Source organism: Chaetura pelagica, unplaced genomic scaffold (assembly GCF_000747805.2).
Source record: "Chaetura pelagica isolate M959 unplaced genomic scaffold, ChaPel_1.0 scaffold1081, whole genome shotgun sequence".
In the NCBI taxonomy this organism is placed as follows: Eukaryota; Metazoa; Chordata; class Aves; order Apodiformes; family Apodidae; genus Chaetura; species Chaetura pelagica.
Genome location: NW_009952000.1, coordinates 305,896 through 326,156, shown reverse-complemented (window position 1 = coordinate 326,156; position 20,261 = coordinate 305,896). Strand labels below are relative to the sequence as shown.

At 47.4% G+C, this 20,261-nt stretch overlaps 1 protein-coding gene across 1 annotated transcript in view; it reads left to right on the top strand.

Moving 5' to 3' along the window:
* The window catches only part of PTPRS (protein tyrosine phosphatase, receptor type, S), a 99,222-nt gene that overhangs the window by 37,644 nt on the left and 41,317 nt on the right, over nucleotides 1–20,261 (top strand). The window contains exons 5-9 of the mRNA XM_010002487.1: nucleotides 2,240–2,350; nucleotides 15,888–16,157; nucleotides 18,171–18,752; nucleotides 19,650–19,783; nucleotides 19,959–20,103. Of these exons, the coding sequence (XP_010000789.1) occupies nucleotides 2,240–2,350; nucleotides 15,888–16,157; nucleotides 18,171–18,752; nucleotides 19,650–19,783; nucleotides 19,959–20,103 (1,242 nt within the window). The remainder of the gene's footprint in view (nucleotides 1–2,239; nucleotides 2,351–15,887; nucleotides 16,158–18,170; nucleotides 18,753–19,649; nucleotides 19,784–19,958; nucleotides 20,104–20,261) is intronic.

The following is a 20,261-nucleotide window of genomic DNA, read 5'->3' as shown; positions in this document are numbered from 1 at the left end:
AGCAGGAATTGGGTGTGCACCCCTTGGAAGACCCTGCTTTGGTTTTATCTACACTGACAAATTTAAAGGTCCATAATTATCTGCTGGTAAAAGCAACAGGAGGTGCTGGAGGTGAGATTTACTTTTTCACACATCATCTCTATTGGCTCCTGACAAGTGCTGAAAACTCACTGACCTCTCTGCAGTGTAATTTCCACCGTTGCCTTCACCAGCAGAGCTGCAGTGGTCAAGATGAAAGAGATGAGTCCTTATTCCTTGGCAAATCTGCCTGCAGTTCATGGTTCTGCTCCTGCTCTGCAGGGTGGCTTCATCTCCCCTTACCCACGCCTGGACAAGCAATGCAAAAAATTGGAAGCACCCATGGATTACTCCAAATGAACAGAAATTTCTAGGGAAACTCACTGGCCAGCTCTCCACTCAAGTGGAGCTTTGAGATGACAGAGCACGAGCTGTAATTCAGGATGAAATATGCTCAGCTGATGCCTCAGCATGAAGCTTCAGCCGGTTTGGTTTCTAACTCCTGGGATGTTGAAATACCCACAGATTCTCTTGAAATGATTCTAGTTTGGTTTAGTGGCTTGAGTGGGGTTGTTTGGGTTTTTTTGGTTTGTTTTTTTTTTAATTCTATCTGTCCTGCCTTTGGGAGCTACCAGGCACAGTGGGATTGCACTATCACACCCCATCCCTGTCATAAATACTCTCACAGCCTCACGTCTTCCCCCGCAGCATCTTTGCCACCCGCGCACACACAGAGGAACATGAGCCCCCTGTCCTCTCCATCTGAACACAGTTTTTTTCCTTCCTGAAGAGGCTGTATCTGCAACCAACACTGATCCCATTTGCACTTTCCTCACTGAAGATTTTATCAATGTTAACACTGAGCTGGAATTGTTTGGTTTTCATATTTAGGTTCTTTTTTCCAGAGATGGGAGTTAAGAGTCGTAGCACATGCGAGCTCTGTCCAGATCTGTAGTATAATCATGTACTCCTAATACATAAAACATTTGATAGCCTGTTGAATTATTTATGTGGTATGTATTTTAAGTGGAATTTTGCAGGGATGAAGCCTTCTGAGGTAAATGAGGCAATTTTCTTCCATGTAGTTACATGCTGCATATCTCTGCATGTTTGCTTACAGGAGTGTTGTGGGGGGGCTCTGGGTATATTCTTGTTGGCTGCAGTAAGGCACAGGTTTAAGAAAAACCTTAATCCTTTTTGGCCTAATTGATGTAAACCACACAGGCAATTTGGAAGTTCCAATGCAGTATTTACAGGGTTTTCCCTTGGGAATATTCCCTATCATTAAGGTGCTTTTCACACTGACTCCTATCTCCTGGAGCCTTCCTGTGGATCAGGTATTTAGGCACAAAACAAAGGCAGTGATGATAAAAATGCTCCAGGGATCCTAGGCAGTGGGTGACAAAGCTGTTCACTTTTATGATCACTGCTTCAAATCAAGCAAGGGGAAGTTGCCTTTTGATAGATTTCTGGGGATAACAGTAATATGGATTATTTAAGCTGATTTCATGAGTTCTGGTGCAGAATGTCTGCATTGCAGAAGCCACAAAAGTTGTTACCTTTGCTGATCATTTCAGTACAGAGAGTAACACTTGGTATAGAGGGTGATAGGAGATTTTCTCTTCCTGTTGGAAGAGAATGTTGGGTTGTTTAGCCTAGAGGAAAGGAGGCTGAGGGGGGAGACCTTGTTGCTGTCTACAGCTATCTTAAAGGAAGTTGTAAAGAGGTGGGAATTGGCTGTTCAGTGAAGTTACCAGTGGTAGGACAAGAGGTAATGGCCTGAAGTTACACCAGGGGAGGTTTAGATTGGATGTTAGGCAGCATTTCTTCACTGAAGGGGTTGTCAGGCACTGGAACAGGCTGCCCAGGGCAGTGGGGAAGTCACCATCCCTGAAGGGGTTTAAGAGTCAAACAGACATAGAACTTTGGGGTCTGGTTTAGTTAAGGACTTGTCAGTGTTCGTTGATGATTGGACTTGGTGATCTTTAAGGTCTTTCCCAACCAAGTTAGTTCTATGACTCTGTGTCCAGCCGTAACACTGAGCACAGACATCAGCTGAGGGCTCAGAACTTCCAGAGCTGGTAGCCCAAGCCCCTCAGGCAGTGTCCCCGCGTGCATGAGCCCAGGGGGAGGAGAAATCAAACCACCTACTCTCTTGTTCTCTCTTGAAACAAAATGGTGATGATGGTGTCTCTGCTGCGGTCTTCTTCTCTCCTTCCAGGTGGCCTGCAGATCGAGAGCAGTGAGGAGACAGACCAGGGGAAGTACGAGTGCGTGGCCAGCAACAGCGCCGGGGTGCGCTACTCCTCCCCCGCTAACCTTTACGTGAGAGGTAGGGAGCGCCCCGGCTTGCAGCCCTGCACACCCCCCAGCTCCCCAGCTCTGGGATTCCATCCCATCCTTGAGCCCAGAGGAAGCACTGGCCTTAATCTCTTGCATCCTGGTGCACCCTGACTTCCTCTCACCACTGCTGGTGGCTCCTGCCCCAGAGTTGCGGAGCAGCTGTACGTGGCTGTGTCACCCACCGTGGAGCCAAGTGTGACCCAGGCTGGTGTGCCCAGGAACCTGCCAGCATCAGCCCGCAGAGCCCAGAGGGGAGTGAACAGCTCTGGCTGCAGAGAGGCCATGATCCCCTTTTCTCCTAAAGGATCCCTGCTCTCTGCAAGTGGGAAGGTTTCAGTTCACTGGTGTGGGGGTGAGAGGAGGGGAGGACCCTCTCAGCCCCCTCCACTGAGCTCTTTGTCCCCCGGATCTTAGCAGATTGCAACAGGAGGGTGCATTCTCACTTCTCGCGTCAGTCCCAGCTGGTTTTCCCTTTGCCAGCAGTAATTTCTCACTTGTTCCTTGGGCACCAGCACTGGCCATGGCCACAGACTCCCAGAAAGCTGGAGACAGCCAGCAGACATCTCTGCCACAGTGACAGATTCCTTCACCCATGGGGAACAGATGACAGGGGGATTGGCCTCTGCTTGATGCCCCCTCGATGTTCTCACACCCAGCAGGGCCTTTCTGCTTTCTTTGTTACCTCATTCGAATCTCTCTCACCTCTAATATTTTGTGTGCAGCTTTGCTTTAATGTCTTTCCACAGCAAAACCCTTTTGGTAATGAGAGAGCAGGGCTGGTCCTTCTCACTTTTTAAAAAGTAAAAATTAAACAACCAAACAAAAAAAAGACAAGTTACATCCCAGCAAACTGTTCCCATTTCCATCCCATCGACAGAGGAAGCGCCTCCCACCTACACTCACGTTACCTCTGCAGCCAGATGCAGAGCCATGCTCCTGTGTGCACTCCTTTCTCTCTCTCTTTCTCTCTCTCTCGTGTCTCACGCTCACTAAATCACATGCACATGGAGAGAAGGCTTTTTAATAATTGAATGTTTCCAAGCTAAATTTTTTAAATAGCCTTTTGTGGCCAGCTGGAAAATTGCGTTTGAAATTTGCCCTGTCGCCTGGGCCCTGGAATTTTTTTTTTTTTTGGGAACATGAATCTGGATCTGATACTAATTCAGGGCTGAATCCTTCACAGACAGCTCAGCTGGAATGGGTTGGGATCTTTTTTTTTAAAAAAAAAACAAAAACAAAAAAAAAACAGGAAAAAAATGTGGGGATTTTTTCATTATACTTTTCTTTATAAATTTCCTCCACCTTTCTGGCCACTCGGAAACTACCCAGGAGACAAAAGGTGGTAACCATGGAGTTGCTTGTCTCCACACCTGGATAAGGCTGGGCTCCAGGTGCAGAGCCCTCTTTCTATCCCAGTGAGCCTGTGTGTGCCTGAGCCTGCCTGGGAACAAAACCAGCCTGAGCCGGCCGAGAGTGCAGAAACCACCGTGTGAGCAAACTCGGCCTGTGGTTTGGGTGTTTTTCATGCTGTTTAATTACTTGTTTCTTGTGTGTTGATATCGTGGAAAGGTAACAAATTTCTCAAATGGCTTTGCTTTGGTGGGAGGGGAGAGTTCATTCACATTTTTCTTCCCTTTATTTTCCTTTTTTTTCTTTAATTTCTTTTTGTTTTGTTTTAAAAGAGTCTTGAACACTCTTGTGTTTCCAGTTGACTTGTTTCTCCCATAACATGCTTGTCTCTATAGAACACCTGGGATAGGAGGTGTAAGTTTGAACATTGCAAGGAAATGTTTTGGTTTGCTTTTCTTTTCTTCTTCTAATTGTTTCTTTTTCCTTATTCAGTCCCATTGTGGAGTTAGTACAAGCAGGGCCGGGTGTGGGGCTGGTGGGAGCACGGGCCGGGGGAGCGGATTTCCAGCTTGGGATCTCCTGTGTCCCGGGGCTCCTCTGCCTGGTCCAGGCTCCGCTCCCCCTTCTCTAAAGAGCAGATGGACTTCAAGAAGTGAGAACTCCTTGCTGGGGTTGGCACCTCTCTCGGGTGCTGATTCTGAATTAGGATTGCTCACAGTCTGACCTCTGTGCAGAGCCTGGTTGTTCCTAAACAAAAGGTACCTAGCTGGATGGGAGGGGGAACATTAGGAAGGCAGGAAAGAGGGTCGTTGCTATCTTCATTTTTTTTCCTTTCTTTTTATTTTGGTTAAGAGAAAAAAAAAAATCAATCAATTTGCAGCTGACAGCCTTGAGAAGGCCTTTTTTTACTCTCTCTGTGTTTCCCCTATTTTTCTCTTCTCCTCATGTCATTGTGTTCCGCATCAAACCCCCTTAACATCCCTCAGAGCTACGAGAAGGTTGGTGTGGTTTTTTTCTTTTTTACTTTCTTTACCCACATTTTTACATTCTTAAGAGAAAATTATATATATATATATAAAAAAAAAAAAATTTGCAAATAACAAAAAAAAAATAAGAAAAAGAGAAAAAGCAAGAAATCTTTTAAGACGAGCGAGACCCGCCCGTTCCCGGGTCTTGCTGAGATGAGTTGAGTTGCATTGTGGGCCTCTCTATGCATCCTTTGGTAATGTTGCTGAGTTCTTGCACCTTTTTGTCGTCATGGTTACCTTGCCGTTTGGACATTGGGCCTGATGCATGATAGGAGAATGTAACAATCTTCTTTGCATGCCACTTTTTCAATTAATTACGACTTTATTTTTATATTGTTTAATATTTTTTTTTCTATATATATAAATCTGTCTCGTTTGGTTTTGGTTTCTTTTGTTTATGGTTCTGGTTTAGTTGAAGTGGATTTACTTTCCGAAATTTTGTTTGTTGTGTTGGATTTTTTGCTTTCTCTTGATTTCCTGGTTCAGTTTTGATTGATTATGCTGTGCTGTAGTTGATTCCAAACGCATTGTGAGAAGCCAGTGTTCCTGCCCACCCGGTGGTCACTAAACTCCTCAATCCCTCCAGGAGGAAAGGAGTCACACAGCTCTAACGCCTGTCCATGGAAGCCCTGCTATTTGGGACAAGCCTTTGTTTTTGTGGGGGAGGGAGGGATCTGGGAAGTGGAAAAGATGGTAAGAAGCCAGGGTGTCATTCTGAGAGTTAGAGCAGCCCCTGGGTCATGTTATTAGATATTTCTTGGAGGTGTGGCTCTTGTTCCACATCCTGCACACAAAGAAAAACCCTGATCCCTGCTCTAAAGGGCTCCCCCAGTGATGCAGAACTGACCAGTTCCCTCTGGGGATTGAGACACTGCATCCAGGAGCTGTTCTGCTGTCAGCCCACAACGGGGCGAGACAGAAAGCTTCCTGTTACTGAATCACATGCAGTTGTCTTCCCTTCAGCACCCCTGGGTGCCTTGAGAGCCCCAGCATCAGGCAGGACCCTGTCCCATCAGCAGGTCCCTTGTGGAAAGCGATGCTCCATCCTGGCAGTGTGGGAGGAGAAGGGCAGCCAGCCAGCCCCCTTCTGCTGGAGGAGGATGGATCTCATGGCTCTGCCCCTCCCCACTTACCCTCTTTCTTTTCTGTTCTTGAGCCATTAGTGTCTGGCTGCAGGCACCTTGAAACCCAGCCAGGGCCAGAGAAGGTAGAGCCCTCCTTTCTGGAGGAGCGTGGAAAGAGAAATTCAGCAGTGGTAAACACTGGAGGAGGCTGCTGGGACACATCTGGCAGCTGCATCTCTGTTGTAAACAGCAACAAGAAATCTGATGAGTTGCATTCTTGCTGAAAATGCCTCTTTTCCCTCTTCTCATCTCCCTGTTTATCCCCATTAAGCTTCTGTTGCCTCCCATATGTGCACCCTGACCAGGTGGGCCACATGGGACAGTAAACAGGTGGGTTTTTTGCAGTGTGGTAGTTGTACCCTGGTGCTTGGTGCTTTTGCCCTTTGCAGAATGGAATGCCCTTCCTTTCCCTGGTGATGCATTTCCCTCTGCCCATCAGTCCTCACTACTCAATAATCTACCAAAGGAGTGGCTTTCCTAGAGTACAGGTATTAAAGCTGTGTGATTTTTGAGAAATCCAGTGCAGTATTGACAGAGTATCTGTCTCTCTCTTTCTCTATCTCTCTCTTTCTCTCTGTCTGTCTTTCTCTTTTTCTTAAAATGCTGAGATTTCAGTGCTTGGACCCTCAGTGCTGATATTTCCCCCTTCCCCTTTCTAGTCTCTCCCCTTCTCCCCATAGATACAAGGGTACCACTCCAAAATGCTGCACTGTTAAGAATGTCTTTCTGAAGCAGCCAGCTGTGGCTCTTCTCACTTTGATGCCAACAATAGCCAAAAGATGTCCCCCAGCCCCAATGCTCTATTTAAAGAAAAAGAAAATTTAAAAAAATATATATAAAAATTAGAAAACCCAAAAAAGGCTTGTTCTGTTTAAAAAGAGCAAGAGAGAAGGAATAGTATTGAAATGAGGTGTTCCCATCCCACCTCCCTCCTGCCTAGGACTAAAAGGTGATAGTCACTACTAATCACAGGATTTTCCTTCATTAATAGGAGTTTGAGTTTCAGGATTTAGGTGCAATTAAAAAGGGATTTATACACCATTTTTTTTATTTGTTTATTTTATCTTTTATAAAGTATTTCTAATGTGTCAAACTGCACTGCTGCTGCTAGAATCTCTTGTGATCTGAGAAGGTTTCAAGATTAAATTCTTCCCTAAGAGCCAATAAAAAGAACAGTAATAATAGCAACATAAATAAACTAGAGCTAAATTGGGTGTAGTCATGGTAGGCTGGAAGGAATGACACTGGGTGAGGAAATAGGGACTTGATACCTGGCTAAAAGAGCTCAGATGGTTTGCTATAAGTTAGGGGCATGGTCTTGAAATTCTTGGTGAAGGTGTGTTTGCCTGGTGTGTTACTGCAGCTATTTGCCTTGCAAAAATAACAAAGAGACTGCTACCAGGGCATTTCCAAGGTCAAATGCAGAGGTATCTTTATGGAGACCCACAAAAGCAGAGCAGAAGTAAGTGAGAGAAATTGTGCCACCAGCTGAGGGTGTATGAAAGTTTGTAGTCTGAGCCCATGGTCCAGATGCCACCTGTAGTCAATGAAAAGACAGTTTGAGCAGGCAAGTCAGCACACCTTAAGATGGGGCTGCTGATTTTCACGGGAGCTGCACATCTCACCTGGCTTTCAGAAGTCTCACTGGGTACTTCTCTGTGTCCCTAGGGACACAAAGACTGTCACTGCTTGCAGGAAGGGACAGATTCCTGGGTATCAAGAGCTGTCTGTCTCAGTGGTGATGGTTGAGAGCTTCCAGCCTCTTCTTGCACAGCAACAGGGGAGGCTGGTTTGAGAGCCTGACACTTCTCAGAGCTAATCACAAAGCCCACGTCTGTAGAGCAGAGAGCTGCAAACATTTTTGGCCTTTTTAAGAGGCTTTGAATCTTGCCTAAAAGAGCTGAGAAGCTCACTGCACTCTGGTGGATAAAACCACATTGAATCACTCCTGCCTGATGATATTTTTCTCCAAGCATCGATGAATCAACACACGCAGGGTCCAGTCGTGGCCCCAGAGAGGGCAAATACCTGTGTGTCCAGGATCTATGGCCACAGGTGGTTTGCCCCCATGGAACAGAGCACTTTGTAGCCCTTTGAATTTTGAAAGCCTCAGGTTTCCACCTGATTGCTTTGTTTTGATCCAAGGAGCCAGCTGCTTCGCTCCAGCATGGAAGGGCTGAGTGTCCCTGCCTGCTCTTCCACCTTACAAAGGGAAAGGGAGAAGGAACAATGCCCAGCAGAGCTGTGTGGGCTGTGCTGTAGCAACCTCTGAGTGTGCAGAGCCTGCTGCTGGTGCTACAGGACAAATTGTCATGGCTGATTTTACCAAAATTAAAAATTTTCCCCTATTTCAAACAGTGGTGCCCTGGGAGGGGTTACAAAAGGCAGCAGTTCAGGTGCTGCAGGGATAATCCTTTGTCCCCTTTACTCAAGCTTCGTGTTGCTCTGCTCTTTTCAAACCCAGGGAGTTTTAAATGGTTCTGCAAGCACTGAAAACAGCACAGAGCACTCCCTGTGCCTGCTTAGGCCTTGCCTCTTCTGCTGCAGGAGTCAAGTGCAGTGTTTAGTCACCCAGGAGCAGGTTCTGCAGCCCAGATCCTGCTGAGAACATTGCAACTATTTTTCAAGGCTCTCTGGAAAGCTTCAACTCATTGAAAGACTAAAGATGAGAACAGGCCAGGGCTAAACACATAATAGCAAAGCTGGTTGAAATCAATTAAAATAAAAGCCATCGAGAAAGCAGAAATAGTGTGCCTAGGACCTCAGGAAATAAAGCTTCAAAAGATATTAAAATGTGACTAATTTAACAAATAATTTAGCCTGTAGCCTGCTCCTGGGTTAAGTCTGGATCATGTGTCATTTGACTGTCAAACCAGAGCTGCTGGTTGCTCAGCCCAGTCCTCGAGAGACAAGTGGAACTTGGCTTTCAGTGCCATTTAGAGGTTAGAAGGAAATCATTTCACTTACACTGTAGATTCAGCAAATAGCCACAAGGTCAAAACAATCATTGATATTTTAAAATGAAGGAATTTTAATAGCTTTTTTAGGTTAGCATGGATAAATTCTTTAATGGAAAGGGAGGCAGAACCTACTTTGTACAGCTGCCCCTGGTAGTGCCAATTTCCAGGCTCTTGAGTTTAGAGAGGGAGGGTTCTGGGACAATTTTTAGTGTTATGTTAGCACTTCCATGGGTGGGGGAGCTCCCAGTCCCTGTTTGGGGTGTCCTCAGCTCTGAAATTCTAGTTCAAAACCAAACAAAGCAACCAAACAACTGTGTTTCTGCAGAAGGATTTCTCAAGGGTATCAGGAAATGGAAATGGATACAAAAAGCCACCCCCCCAAAAAAGAAAACCAACATAACAAAACAAATCAAAACTATATATATATGTATATATATATGTATATCTCTCTATAGAGGGCACTTTGCAGGAACACTGTGCTGTACTGATCTTGAAATCTCTGCCTGCCTGTGTCTCTTACACCTTTTGCATTGCTGTTCTCTTTGTTTTAGGGGAAAAAAAATTAGATTACACCTTGTCAAATTAAAATAACCAAACTAAAACAGTAGAGTCTGTGCTTAATATTACAGAGCTGCTCAAAAAAACAATTGGGTTCAGATTCTTTTCTGTTCAATCCTGTAAAAAAGCAACAGGAAACAAAAAAAGAATGACAAAAGACCAGAGATGTTCAGCCAGCCCTGTCACTCAATGTGGGTTTTTTTTAAGTGCAAAAGTAACAATGATTGGGAAGGTAATGGATTTCCTCCAGACCAAATCCAAGCCTTGGCCTTCATTCTTTATTTATCAACCTTTTGACTTATTTATTTTTATTTACCGTGAAGGAAATTAGGAAGGAGATGGGCACGAGGAGGGAAATATCTCGTCCTCTGGAGGGACGGAGGTCGGAAATCCAAACCCGAACGGCGGAATGACCTTGTGATTGGAATGGGAGAGGGAGAAGGCAGAGACGGCTGCACGGCCAGCACAGGGGCAGGGATGGACCACCTTTTGGGAGGGGAGGACAGGTGTAATCTAAGCTTCACTAATAATGTAGAGGCTGCACATTATTTTGGCACCCTTTCCCCTATCCCCTCCTCATTTTGGAGCAAGACGGAATGAGTCCTGTCTCACCAAAATGGCCAATAATGTCCGCCTTCTCACCTCATTTGGAGCAGCAGCTTGCTGAGTGTCAAAATGTTTAATACCATTTGGTTTTGTTTGGTGCTTTCAACCAGTCACTTCACTTTCTTTTCTTTCCTTTTTTCAATTAATTTCTTCTTTAAGATATAAAATATGTTTCTCTTTTAGTTGGTTTTTGTCAAATTAAAATAACCAAACTAAAACAGTAGAGTCTGTGCTTAATATTACAGAGCTGCTCAAAAAAACAATTGGGTTCAGATTCTTTTCTGTTCAATCCTGTAAAAAAGCAACAGGAAACAAAAAAAGAATGACAAAAGACCAGAGATGTTCAGCCAGCCCTGTCACTCAATGTGGGTTTTTTTTAAGTGCAAAAGTAACAATGATTGGGAAGGTAATGGATTTCCTCCAGACCAAATCCAAGCCTTGGCCTTCATTCTTTATTTATCAACCTTTTGACTTATTTATTTTTATTTACCGTGAAGGAAATTAGGAAGGAGATGGGCACGAGGAGGGAAATATCTCGTCCTCTGGAGGGACGGAGGTCGGAAATCCAAACCCGAACGGCGGAATGACCTTGTGATTGGAATGGGAGAGGGAGAAGGCAGAGACGGCTGCACGGCCAGCACAGGGGCAGGGATGGACCACCTTTTGGGAGGGGAGGACAGGTGTAATCTAAGCTTCACTAATAATGTAGAGGCTGCACATTATTTTGGCACCCTTTCCCCTATCCCCTCCTCATTTTGGAGCAAGACGGAATGAGTCCTGTCTCACCAAAATGGCCAATAATGTCCGCCTTCTCACCTCATTTGGAGCAGCAGCTTGCTGAGTGTCAAAATGTTTAATACCATTTGGTTTTGTTTGGTGCTTTCAACCAGTCACTTCACTTTCTTTTCTTTCCTTTTTTCAATTAATTTCTTCTTTAAGATATAAAATATGTTTCTCTTTTAGTTGGTTAAATGTGAATCGGGGTTTGAAGTGACGGGTTCTTGTCTAGAACGTTCTCCTTTCCCCACCTTGCTCCTCCTCCCAACATTTTTCTTCCTGAGCTAATCTGGAAGGGGCTTAAAAAGTGGAACTGGTGGGTTTCCTCAGCACAAACCCGTTGGTTGGTCCTCAGATTTCTCTCACTAGCAGCATCCTGGGAACACATTTTAAGGATGGATTCTGGTGTTGCAAAAGTCAACCCTGGATCTCCCAGTGTCTCTTCCGCTCAGGTCTGTAAAATCTGTCCCTTTTAAAAACCATCTCTCACCTTGTGGACCCCAGCTCTGGTTTTAACTGAGTGGTGGTGGTGGTGGGGAACCTTAGTGATGTTGATTGGTACCTTCTGGTTGGAAAGAATAATGGATTGAAAATGCCACTCACAGAACACAAACTGGGTGAACCTCTCTGCATCCGAGAGCAGCAACAAAACCAATTGGCTTTCGAGGGTGTGAAAAGTTAATGTATCTGTTCAGTTGCTAATGGAAGTTATTTAAGCAGAATTTTGGGGTGCAGATTTGCTTGTGTGAAATAAGTGTCCACCAGACAATATTAAGCAGACTCAAAACTAACTGCACTTTAGAAATCTTTCTGTGCCTCAGAAATGGCTTCTCCGCATTGATTTGACTTGCATTACAAATGTCGATTCTGAGATCCTGTTGTATCAGTAACAAGCTGTATCCTTGTTTGAAAAAAGCTCCTGAAGAGTTATTTGGCTATTGAAAATGTGTGCTTGTGTGTGCCTGCCTGTGTGTGCACCTTGGGAGCTGCTGCACATGCACCTGGAGCATGCACGTGTGTGTACGCATGCGAGGTCGGCTTCGTACCACAGGTCTGACAAAGCTGTCGTGGAAACCAGACATCCCTGAAACTCAGGGAAGGTGCTTCTCAAAACCAGAAACTGGTAAAAGTATTAGATAAGTGTCTATAAATGAGAGTCCTGACTGCCCCTTCCCAACTTTTCCTTTCCAGAGAGGGCAGTTGTTTTGGTTTTTTCCAGTCCTTTGAGTGTGCTGGGTAGGAAAATGGAAGGAATCTTTTCATCATGTTTTTTACATGTATAATTTCACACTTTCAGCTGCCATGTGTGAAACCCAGCTGGACCTAGAACTGAAATTGTTCTTAATTCAGTCTCCAGCTGTACTTCAAGCTTTCTGCCCACCACTGCTCTCCTCTTAGGCCCTGACCTAAACACTGACCCAGAGCTTCTCAGCTTGACAAATCTCGTGTCAACAGTCAAATCAGAGTGATACAGCAATTAAAATAAACAGCAGCATGATGGTTCTTGGTATCCTGAGACAAGCCCTGGAAGTATTTCCTCTGACAGTAAATGTGGTTGTCACAGCCCTGAGCTGTGGCAGGGATGTATCTAGGGACTCTCTGAGGTCTCCAGGATTTCATGGTGGAGTTATTTTCACATCCTAGGCTGGTGTGTGGATGTCTGTGTATTTGTGCACACATGGGTGTGTAGCTTTTTTTAAACCAGGATGCACAACAGAAGTGCTGTTGCCTCTTTTGGTCTTGCATCAGCATGCTGCTGTCCCTGATCCAGATTCTCCCTTGTGGCAGAATGGCACCCAGATGTGCTGCTGCTTCCCAGTCATTAAGTGTGACAAGTGCCATTAAAACAGCCAAAAAGTAAGGCTGCCCTGAGACCCCACGAAGCTGAACTAAAGCCCTGGGTGCTGCCAGGAGGGTGGGGAGAGCTGCTCTGTGGTTGGTTGTGAGTGTGCTCTGCACAGCTCCAGCTCATGGTCCTGAGCTTGTGTTTTGTGAGTGGATCTCTTCCCTTCCCTGCCCAAAGCCCTGCAGCCAGCAGCAGCCTCTTCCCTTCAGACTCCGATTCTCAGCGCTCCACCACACATCAAATGATGCTTTTCAGTTATTAAACTCTGGTTTATTCTTCCTTTTTTTTCTTTTTTTTTCTTTGTTTTGTTTTCCCTTTCTCCTTCGGTTCGGTTTTATTTCTCTGTGATTACCCTTGGTTTCAATTAATTGTCTTGTTCTGTTTCCATGACAACTCAGTGTTTGCATCCCACCTGCCGTTGTTTGTTGCTGTTGATGCTGTTTGCTGACCGGATCTTGTCCGGCCTATGTCTCCCCATTCCTCCTTCACCTCTTCCCACCTTGCCTCCCCTCTCCAGAAGGTGACATATCAGCCCCTTCTCAAAAGAGTCATCCCCACCCCAGATCTGTCTGCATGTTGACCCCACTTGTTTCTTTTCAAGTTCTCTCCATCTTGTCTCAGATTGTGACCGGTGTGGTTTCCACGTGGCTCCATTTTCTGAAGTGTGGAACCTCCTGAAGCGGAGTGTGGAGAGGACAGAGGAGGCAACAGGGACGTACCCTCATGTCTAGGGCTGAATGTCTTCCATAGTGGTGTGACAGGAAGAGCAAGGAGCATGGTCCCTGCTCTCCTGAGCCCCTGCTGGTGCCTGAGGTTGTGCAGATACCTTGGTACTCCCCTTGCACTCTTCTCTAAGCAGAAAAAAATCTTTTAGTATTAGTGTCCAGGTGGGTTTGCAGTCCACATGTCCGTCCCTTCCCCAGCTCCATGGGAGGGGAGCCTGTGCTGTCCATGCTCTTTGCAAATCCTGCATGCAGGAATTCTCTGCTTATGTCTCTGAGCTCCTAATGCTGCAAATCTGGAAGTCTTCTCTTCCTTGCCTCTCAGTACTGGTTCCTGGGCACTGGTGACAGTGCAGAAAAGGATCTGATGGGAAGAGCAGACCTTTCTATGGAGACATCTCCTTGTCAGCTTGAAAGAGGAGGCAGAGGCTTCTTTTGGCTTTTGCTTGACAAAGCCCCACTAAATGGAAAACAGTCCCTGCCTCTGTTGGCATCACCCTTCCCAGCTGAAAAGATCTGTCAATGTTGAGTGGCAGCCAGGGAAGTGGACTGGAAGATAAATACTGGAAAAACCCAAGACATCAGGTCTAGGGAACATCTGAAGGCACTAGGACTTGGGAAGAGCCATGGCAGGCTGAGCTCAGGTGTCTTTTGCATTGCTTTGCATGGGTGCAGTTGCCACTGGAGTTTTAGAGCTTGTTCAGAGAGGTTACCTGGGAACAGGACAGATACTTTTCGGGCTCCCAGCACTCCTGACTCTCATTCCCCCCCACTCACCCCACCTGGAGGGAGTTTGCTGCATGGCTGTCTCTGAAGCTGGAGGAATCCCACTCTCCTCTCCTTGGGCTGCTGCTGTACCTGCATCTTCTCGGGGTCTGTATCCTTTTGTCCTTGCTTGTGGGATGGGACCTTCCCCTCAGCTCCCTCCCTCGGGCCTCTCTGATCCACCTGCATTTCTCCTGTTTTTCTTCTCCTGCTTTCCCCCCTAAGGCAGGGCACCCACCTCGGCTATCCGGCCAGCCCAGTTAGTTCAGAAAATGGAGCCAAGGAAACCACACTCTCCCCCCCTTTGCGTCCATGTTCTTATTGTGAAAGGTCTGGAAGCTGCATCCACCTCTCTGCTAAGGAGATGCACAGAACATGTCACTGTTTTCTCAACGTTAAAGTTTCATTACCTTGTTTTTCTTATTAATTCTATTCTATTTATTATTCCGCCAGGGCTGAGATGTGACAATGTGAGCCACCACATTGGGTCACATCAGCTAGAAAAAGTATGCAGCATTAAAGTGGGTTTCCCCCTCCCCTCCCTCTCTTTCTCTCTCTCTTCTTCCTCCCTTCCCCTCCTTGTTCTCCTTCTCCTTGTCTTCCTTTCTTTCTCTGTCGCTCTCTTTCTATTCAGTCTCCATGTGGGCATTTGCTAGCCGCCCAAAAATGATAATTTCTCTGCATTTTCCTCTCTCCTTCTCTTTCTATCTTTTTCTCTCTCTCTTTTTTACCTATTTTGCATGATGTTTGTGACTCTGAGAGCTGCATCTATCGATGGAACCGTGTCAGATCTTAAAGAGGCTTCGTTAGGGTTTCTATACCCGAAAACCACAAAAATTTCATTAGAGTTTCTCATCTTTTCCACACTCCTTCTCGCTCCAGGGGGACTGTCCCCCCCTGGAGGGTTCTCACACACAGACACAAGCTAAATTCTGTCCCACTCCGGGGACTCCCTCTCCTCTCTTTTTGATATTTTTGCCTCTTCCCTTTTCAAGTGGTGTCTGCCTGGCATTTGGGGATGTGGCACTTCTCTCTTTGTTGAATTCTCTGGGTCCAACAAGGCAAAATCTTGAGAAGTTCCCATCTCCATCCCCACCTTCTCCTCCCCACCGCCCCACCTCTGCAGCATCCCTTGGGTGCAGAGCTCCTGGTGGGAGATCTCCAGAGATGGAGGAGACCCCTGGACCATTCCAGGCCATGGTGGTGGAGAGGCTGTTTCCTTTTGGTGTGGGAGAAGGTGGTATGGGAGCAGATTCCACTGGAAAAGGGGAGGAGCAGGTTTCCCAGGGCGGGGAGCTGGGGGCCCCAGTGGCTGTGGAGGAGATTTTTTGGTGCTCGCCCTGCCAGCTCTTGCCAGTAAAGATGAGAAATTGCTAATAAATTTTTGTGTATTTATCTGTGCTGTGATGGGTCTAATCTTGATCAATGGAACCCTGTTGCTATGAAATATCGCTTTTATGTCTATATTCTATATATTGTTTGTGAAGTAAAGATTTCTTTGAAGTTTAATTTTGTTGGTTTTTGGTTTCTTCGATTTTTTACTTTGTTTGTTTTTTCCGTTTTGTTTTTGATGAAGGAAGCAAACAAATGATGACAAACCCCATCTGTATTTAAATTACCTTTTGCTCTTTTTTCTTTTTCTCCCTTCTTTTTCCTTTTCCTTTTCTTTCTTCCTTTATTTTTTTGATGGTTCGTCGTTGGTTTTTTTTTACCTCGTTTTGTTTGGTTTGTCTCCTTTTGGTTTGGTTTGTTGCTTTTTTTTTTGTTACCTCTGTGCGTCTCGTCCGCAGTTCGCCGTGTGGCCCCTCGCTTCTCCATCCTCCCCGTCAGCCATGAAATCATGCCTGGTGGCAACGTCAACATCACCTGCGTGGCCGTGGGTTCTCCCATGCCCTACGTCAAGTGGATGCAGGGAGCAGAGGACCTGACCCCTGAAGATGACATGCCCGTGGGCCGTAATGTCTTGGAGCTCACGGATGTCAAGGACTCTGCCAACTACACCTGCGTGGCCATGTCCAGTCTGGGAGTCATAGAAGCCGTTGCTCAGATCACGGTGAAATGTAAGGGAGTGTGAAGAGGCCTGAGAGGGAGCGGGTGGGCTCCTGCTGCGTGGCTGGGGCAGGGGGGAGCTGGGCCTGTGGGCAAGGCACGTGTTGGGGGGCAGTGCCCTGGCAGAGGGTCTGAGCGGAGCAGGTGTGTCACCTTCCTGCATGGCAGCCTCTTGTCGTGCCCCTCGGGCTGCTGCGGTGCCCGGTTGGGGACGTGGCCGGGGGGCTCTGCCAGGGGACCTGTCTGTGCTGGTGGCTTCGGGTGCCTGTGTGGGGTGGGTCTGTGCCTGGGGGCACAGCTGGGTGTGCAAACAGGGAGCTGTGCATGGGGGGGTTGGCTGTGCATGGTAGAAGGAGCACGGTGGCATGTGGGTGCCTGACTGCACGTGTGTCAGTCCCTGTTGTTCCCAGCCTGTGTGTACGTCTGGGGGTGTCAGCATGGGCAGGAGGAACCTGTGCCCTGCAAGCTGGGATCTGTGCATGCTCCTTTTGGGGATCCCACACACAAAGGAATGCAGGGGGTAAAGAAGCTGCTGGCTTGTGATCTTTCCTGACTTTAGGGCAACTGAGCTGTTTGTTTGGAGAAAGCTGTGCCTGGAAGCCCTGCATGCTTGTCTCTGTCCTGGGGTGCGGGGCTGCCTGGGCAGTTTGCAAGGAGCCTTAGATGGCTTGAAGCCTGCATGCCATCCTGTTCCAAGGTTAGAGATTCAGCCAAGGGCCTGAGGATCTCTGGCATGAGTGCCCTTGCATTAGAGCCTAGTTCCAGCATTTTAGTGGCCGTTGTTGCCTCAGCAAGAGGGGGAGTAACCCCAACTTCCAGCTAGCAATTCCCAAGAGGAGCACGGGTGCAATCTTCAATCTATTCTGTCCTCAGCAGGGGAGTATTAAAACCCAAGCGGGATGCCCCTGTGGTTGGGTGAGTGTAGAGCTCTTTGTATGAGCTGGTGTCTGCTGGAGTGCTGGCATTGCCCATGAGGGACCTGGGGGGAGGGAGGGTGGGAAAGGCTGCAGGGGGGTGGGGGAGAGGAGGAGAAACACTTTGGAGAAGGGGAGGGCTAAAGAAGAACAATCCTGTTGTATCAGTGCATCTGACTGAGGAAGGTCTGACAAGAGGATTGAGCAGGGACTAGTGAGTCCTGATGCTCATCCTGAGCCTTTGCAGAGGAAGTGGGCTCACATGCCAGCAGAAGGATGCCTGGGGCTGTCCTGAAGTGCTCTTTATTTTCCTGAGTATTTTCTTCTTTCTCCTTTTTCCCTCTCTCATCCTATCAATTTAAAAAGCTACTATGTAAGATGTGTTGTTTCTGCTTCCAACTATCCCGTCAGATGGGGAATCATGCCCTGCTGGTACTTTCTGCCTTTTGTCATTTTATTTGTATTCTGTTCCCCCTTACGTTCCTGTGTGTGAACATCTGCAGCCCTTCCCAGGCAGAAGATGAAAGGAGAAGTTAAGAGCTTTAGAGGTGCCCAAGTCTAGAGAAGAGGAGGCTGGAAAGCGTGTAGTGAGGGAAACATGCAGAGCTTGCTGTGAAAGGTGTCTGACATTTAACGTGCAAGCTCCAAAGGCAGTCTTCAGGATGAGGGACAGGGGAGGTGTGTGTTAACACACGTTTTGGGCTGGAGGGCAAGCACTCTGAGTATTTGTAGGGTTTTTTTCCTACCAATACCTGAACACTGAACAGGACAGACTGAGCCGTGCCGGGCTCAGAAGATGTGGGTATGAAGGAGCCCCTGCCAAGCTACTTTTCCTTGCTGCCGTGTAAGGTGGCAGATCTGCAGCTGAAAGTCTGTGCTAATGATTCCAGATGTTTAGCTGAACACTTTCCTTTTGATGGAGCAGTTTAAGGAGGATAATAAGAGTGTCTAACTAGGTTCATAATATTTCAGCAGCACTTTACTGAACGGCTGCGCTGTGATTGGGACTGTGCCTCTGGCTCCTGCAGCCCTAACTAGCCCAATTAGGCACCATTTCAGCATCTGTGTGTTGGTTTGTTTTTTTAAATGTCTGTTCTTCCTGATTCTCAGCACTCCCCAAGGCTCCTGGGACGCCAGTGGTGACAGAGACGACAGCAACAAGTATCACCATCACCTGGGACTCTGGAAATCCAGACCCTGTGTCCTACTATGTCATTGAATACAAGTCTAAAAGCCAAGATGGACCGTATCAGATCAAAGAGGACATCACCACCACACGCTACAGCATTGGAGGGCTCAGCCCCAACTCTGAGTATGAGATCTGGGTCTCTGCAGTCAACAGCATCGGGCAGGGGCCTCCCAGCGAGTCCGTGGTCACTCGCACTGGGGAACAAGCTCCTGCCAGTGCCCCCCGTAACGTGCAGGGAAGAATGCTGAGCAGCACCACCATGATCATCCAGTGGGAGGAACCAGTGGAGCCCAATGGGCAAATCCGTGGCTATCGTGTGTATTACACCATGGAGCCTGACCAACCTGTCAGCAACTGGCAGAAGCACAACGTGGACGACAGCCTCCTGACCACGGTGGGCAGCCTTCTGGAGGATGAAACCTACACAGTCCGGGTCCTGGCCTTCACCTCCGTGGGAGATGGGCCTCTTTCTGACCCCATCCAGGTTAAGACACAGCAAGGAGGTGAGCACCTGTGTCACTAGCCTTGGGAGCACTGGGCTGCAGGAGCTGTGGCTGCCATGTCGCCAGAGCATTTTTATGGTTTTTTTAATTGATTCAATTTAGTTAAAATAGAAGTAACCTTCTGGGAAGAAGCTCAGTCCAGTGGCTGGAGCCAGAGAGCCTGGTGCATGATTTCTGATCTGTTTTTTCTCAGACAGGCTGTTGCTTAAATGGGTGAGGCAAGCAGTTACAGAAAGAGAATCCATTTCTGCTGTGCCATGATTCAAAGTGAAATATCTTACTATTTCAGTTCCTAAATGTCTTTAATAGACCCAAAAACGCTCACTGCACAGGCAATGGTGAAGCTTAACTCTTCTTAAGTACCCAGAAATTACCTTTCCCAAGATGACTGGGGAATGAGCCTTATTTTTTGCCTTTTTCTGAAAGGGAGCAAAACAAAGCCTTCATTGTCACAGCAGATGTGTTGAGCTGAGAACAAAAGCTGGTTTATTACAGGTTGTCACCCAGTATGTTTTTGGGTGCTCTGCTTATGGCGTGGGATGCTGGTGAGGAAACCCTGTGTCCTGAACAGGCTGCTTATGGGCTTCCTACTTCCAGAATCTTCTCATACTGGGGATTAGTGGGAAGGGCTGCCAAGAAAGAAGCATATGATCCAGTAGGATTCTTCCATTTCCAGCAGCTCTGGGTATGCTTTAATCATGCAGTGAGATTTAACCCTCCCCTGCTTTAAGAGAAGGGCCTACCCACTGTGCAGCGTTGCACTTTGCTGCTGACATACTCTTCACACACAGACTTGGAAGAAAACAGGGTAGGAGTCTTCTAATTAGCCAAGTTAATGTGGCTTCTCCTGTCTCTCATCTTGCCTCCTCTGCTCCACTGGCTCATTCTCTGTGCCAGTTCCTGGGCAGCCCATGAACTTCCGAGCAGAAGCCAAGACAGAGACAAGCATCGTGCTGTCCTGGAGCCCTCCCCGCCAGGAGATCATAGTGAAGTACGAGCTGCTCTATAAGGAAGCAGAGCACGGCAAGGAGGTGAGTGTGGAGAGGAGCAGCTCCAAGGGCTGGGGCCCTGAGGAGCACCCTGGCCCTCTGCTCCCCAAGGTGGCTGAGAGAGCGGGGTAGGGCAGGTGTCCCTGGGCAGGGCTCTCTGGGCTCTTTGCTCCTTTTTGTTTGTTTTTATTTTCTCCTTCCCCCTTGCCCATCTCAGATGCCGAGGACCTTCGAACCGACGACCTCCTTCACTGTGGAAGGCCTGAAGCCCAACACTGAGTATGTCTTCCGGCTGGCAGCCCGCTCGGCTCTGGGCCTGGGGGCCTTCACCCCGGAGGTCAGAGAGCGCACCTTGCAGTCTAGTAGGTGTCTCTCCTTTTCCCACCCTTCTGTGAGGGGAAGACAGTCAGGGAGCCAGAGATGGTGGGAACAGGGGTACGGAGCCGTGGGGTGGACCTTGGTGGTGCTGAGGGCTTGGACACGTCTGGGGCGTCTCTGCGGGGAGGGGGGTGGTTTGGGG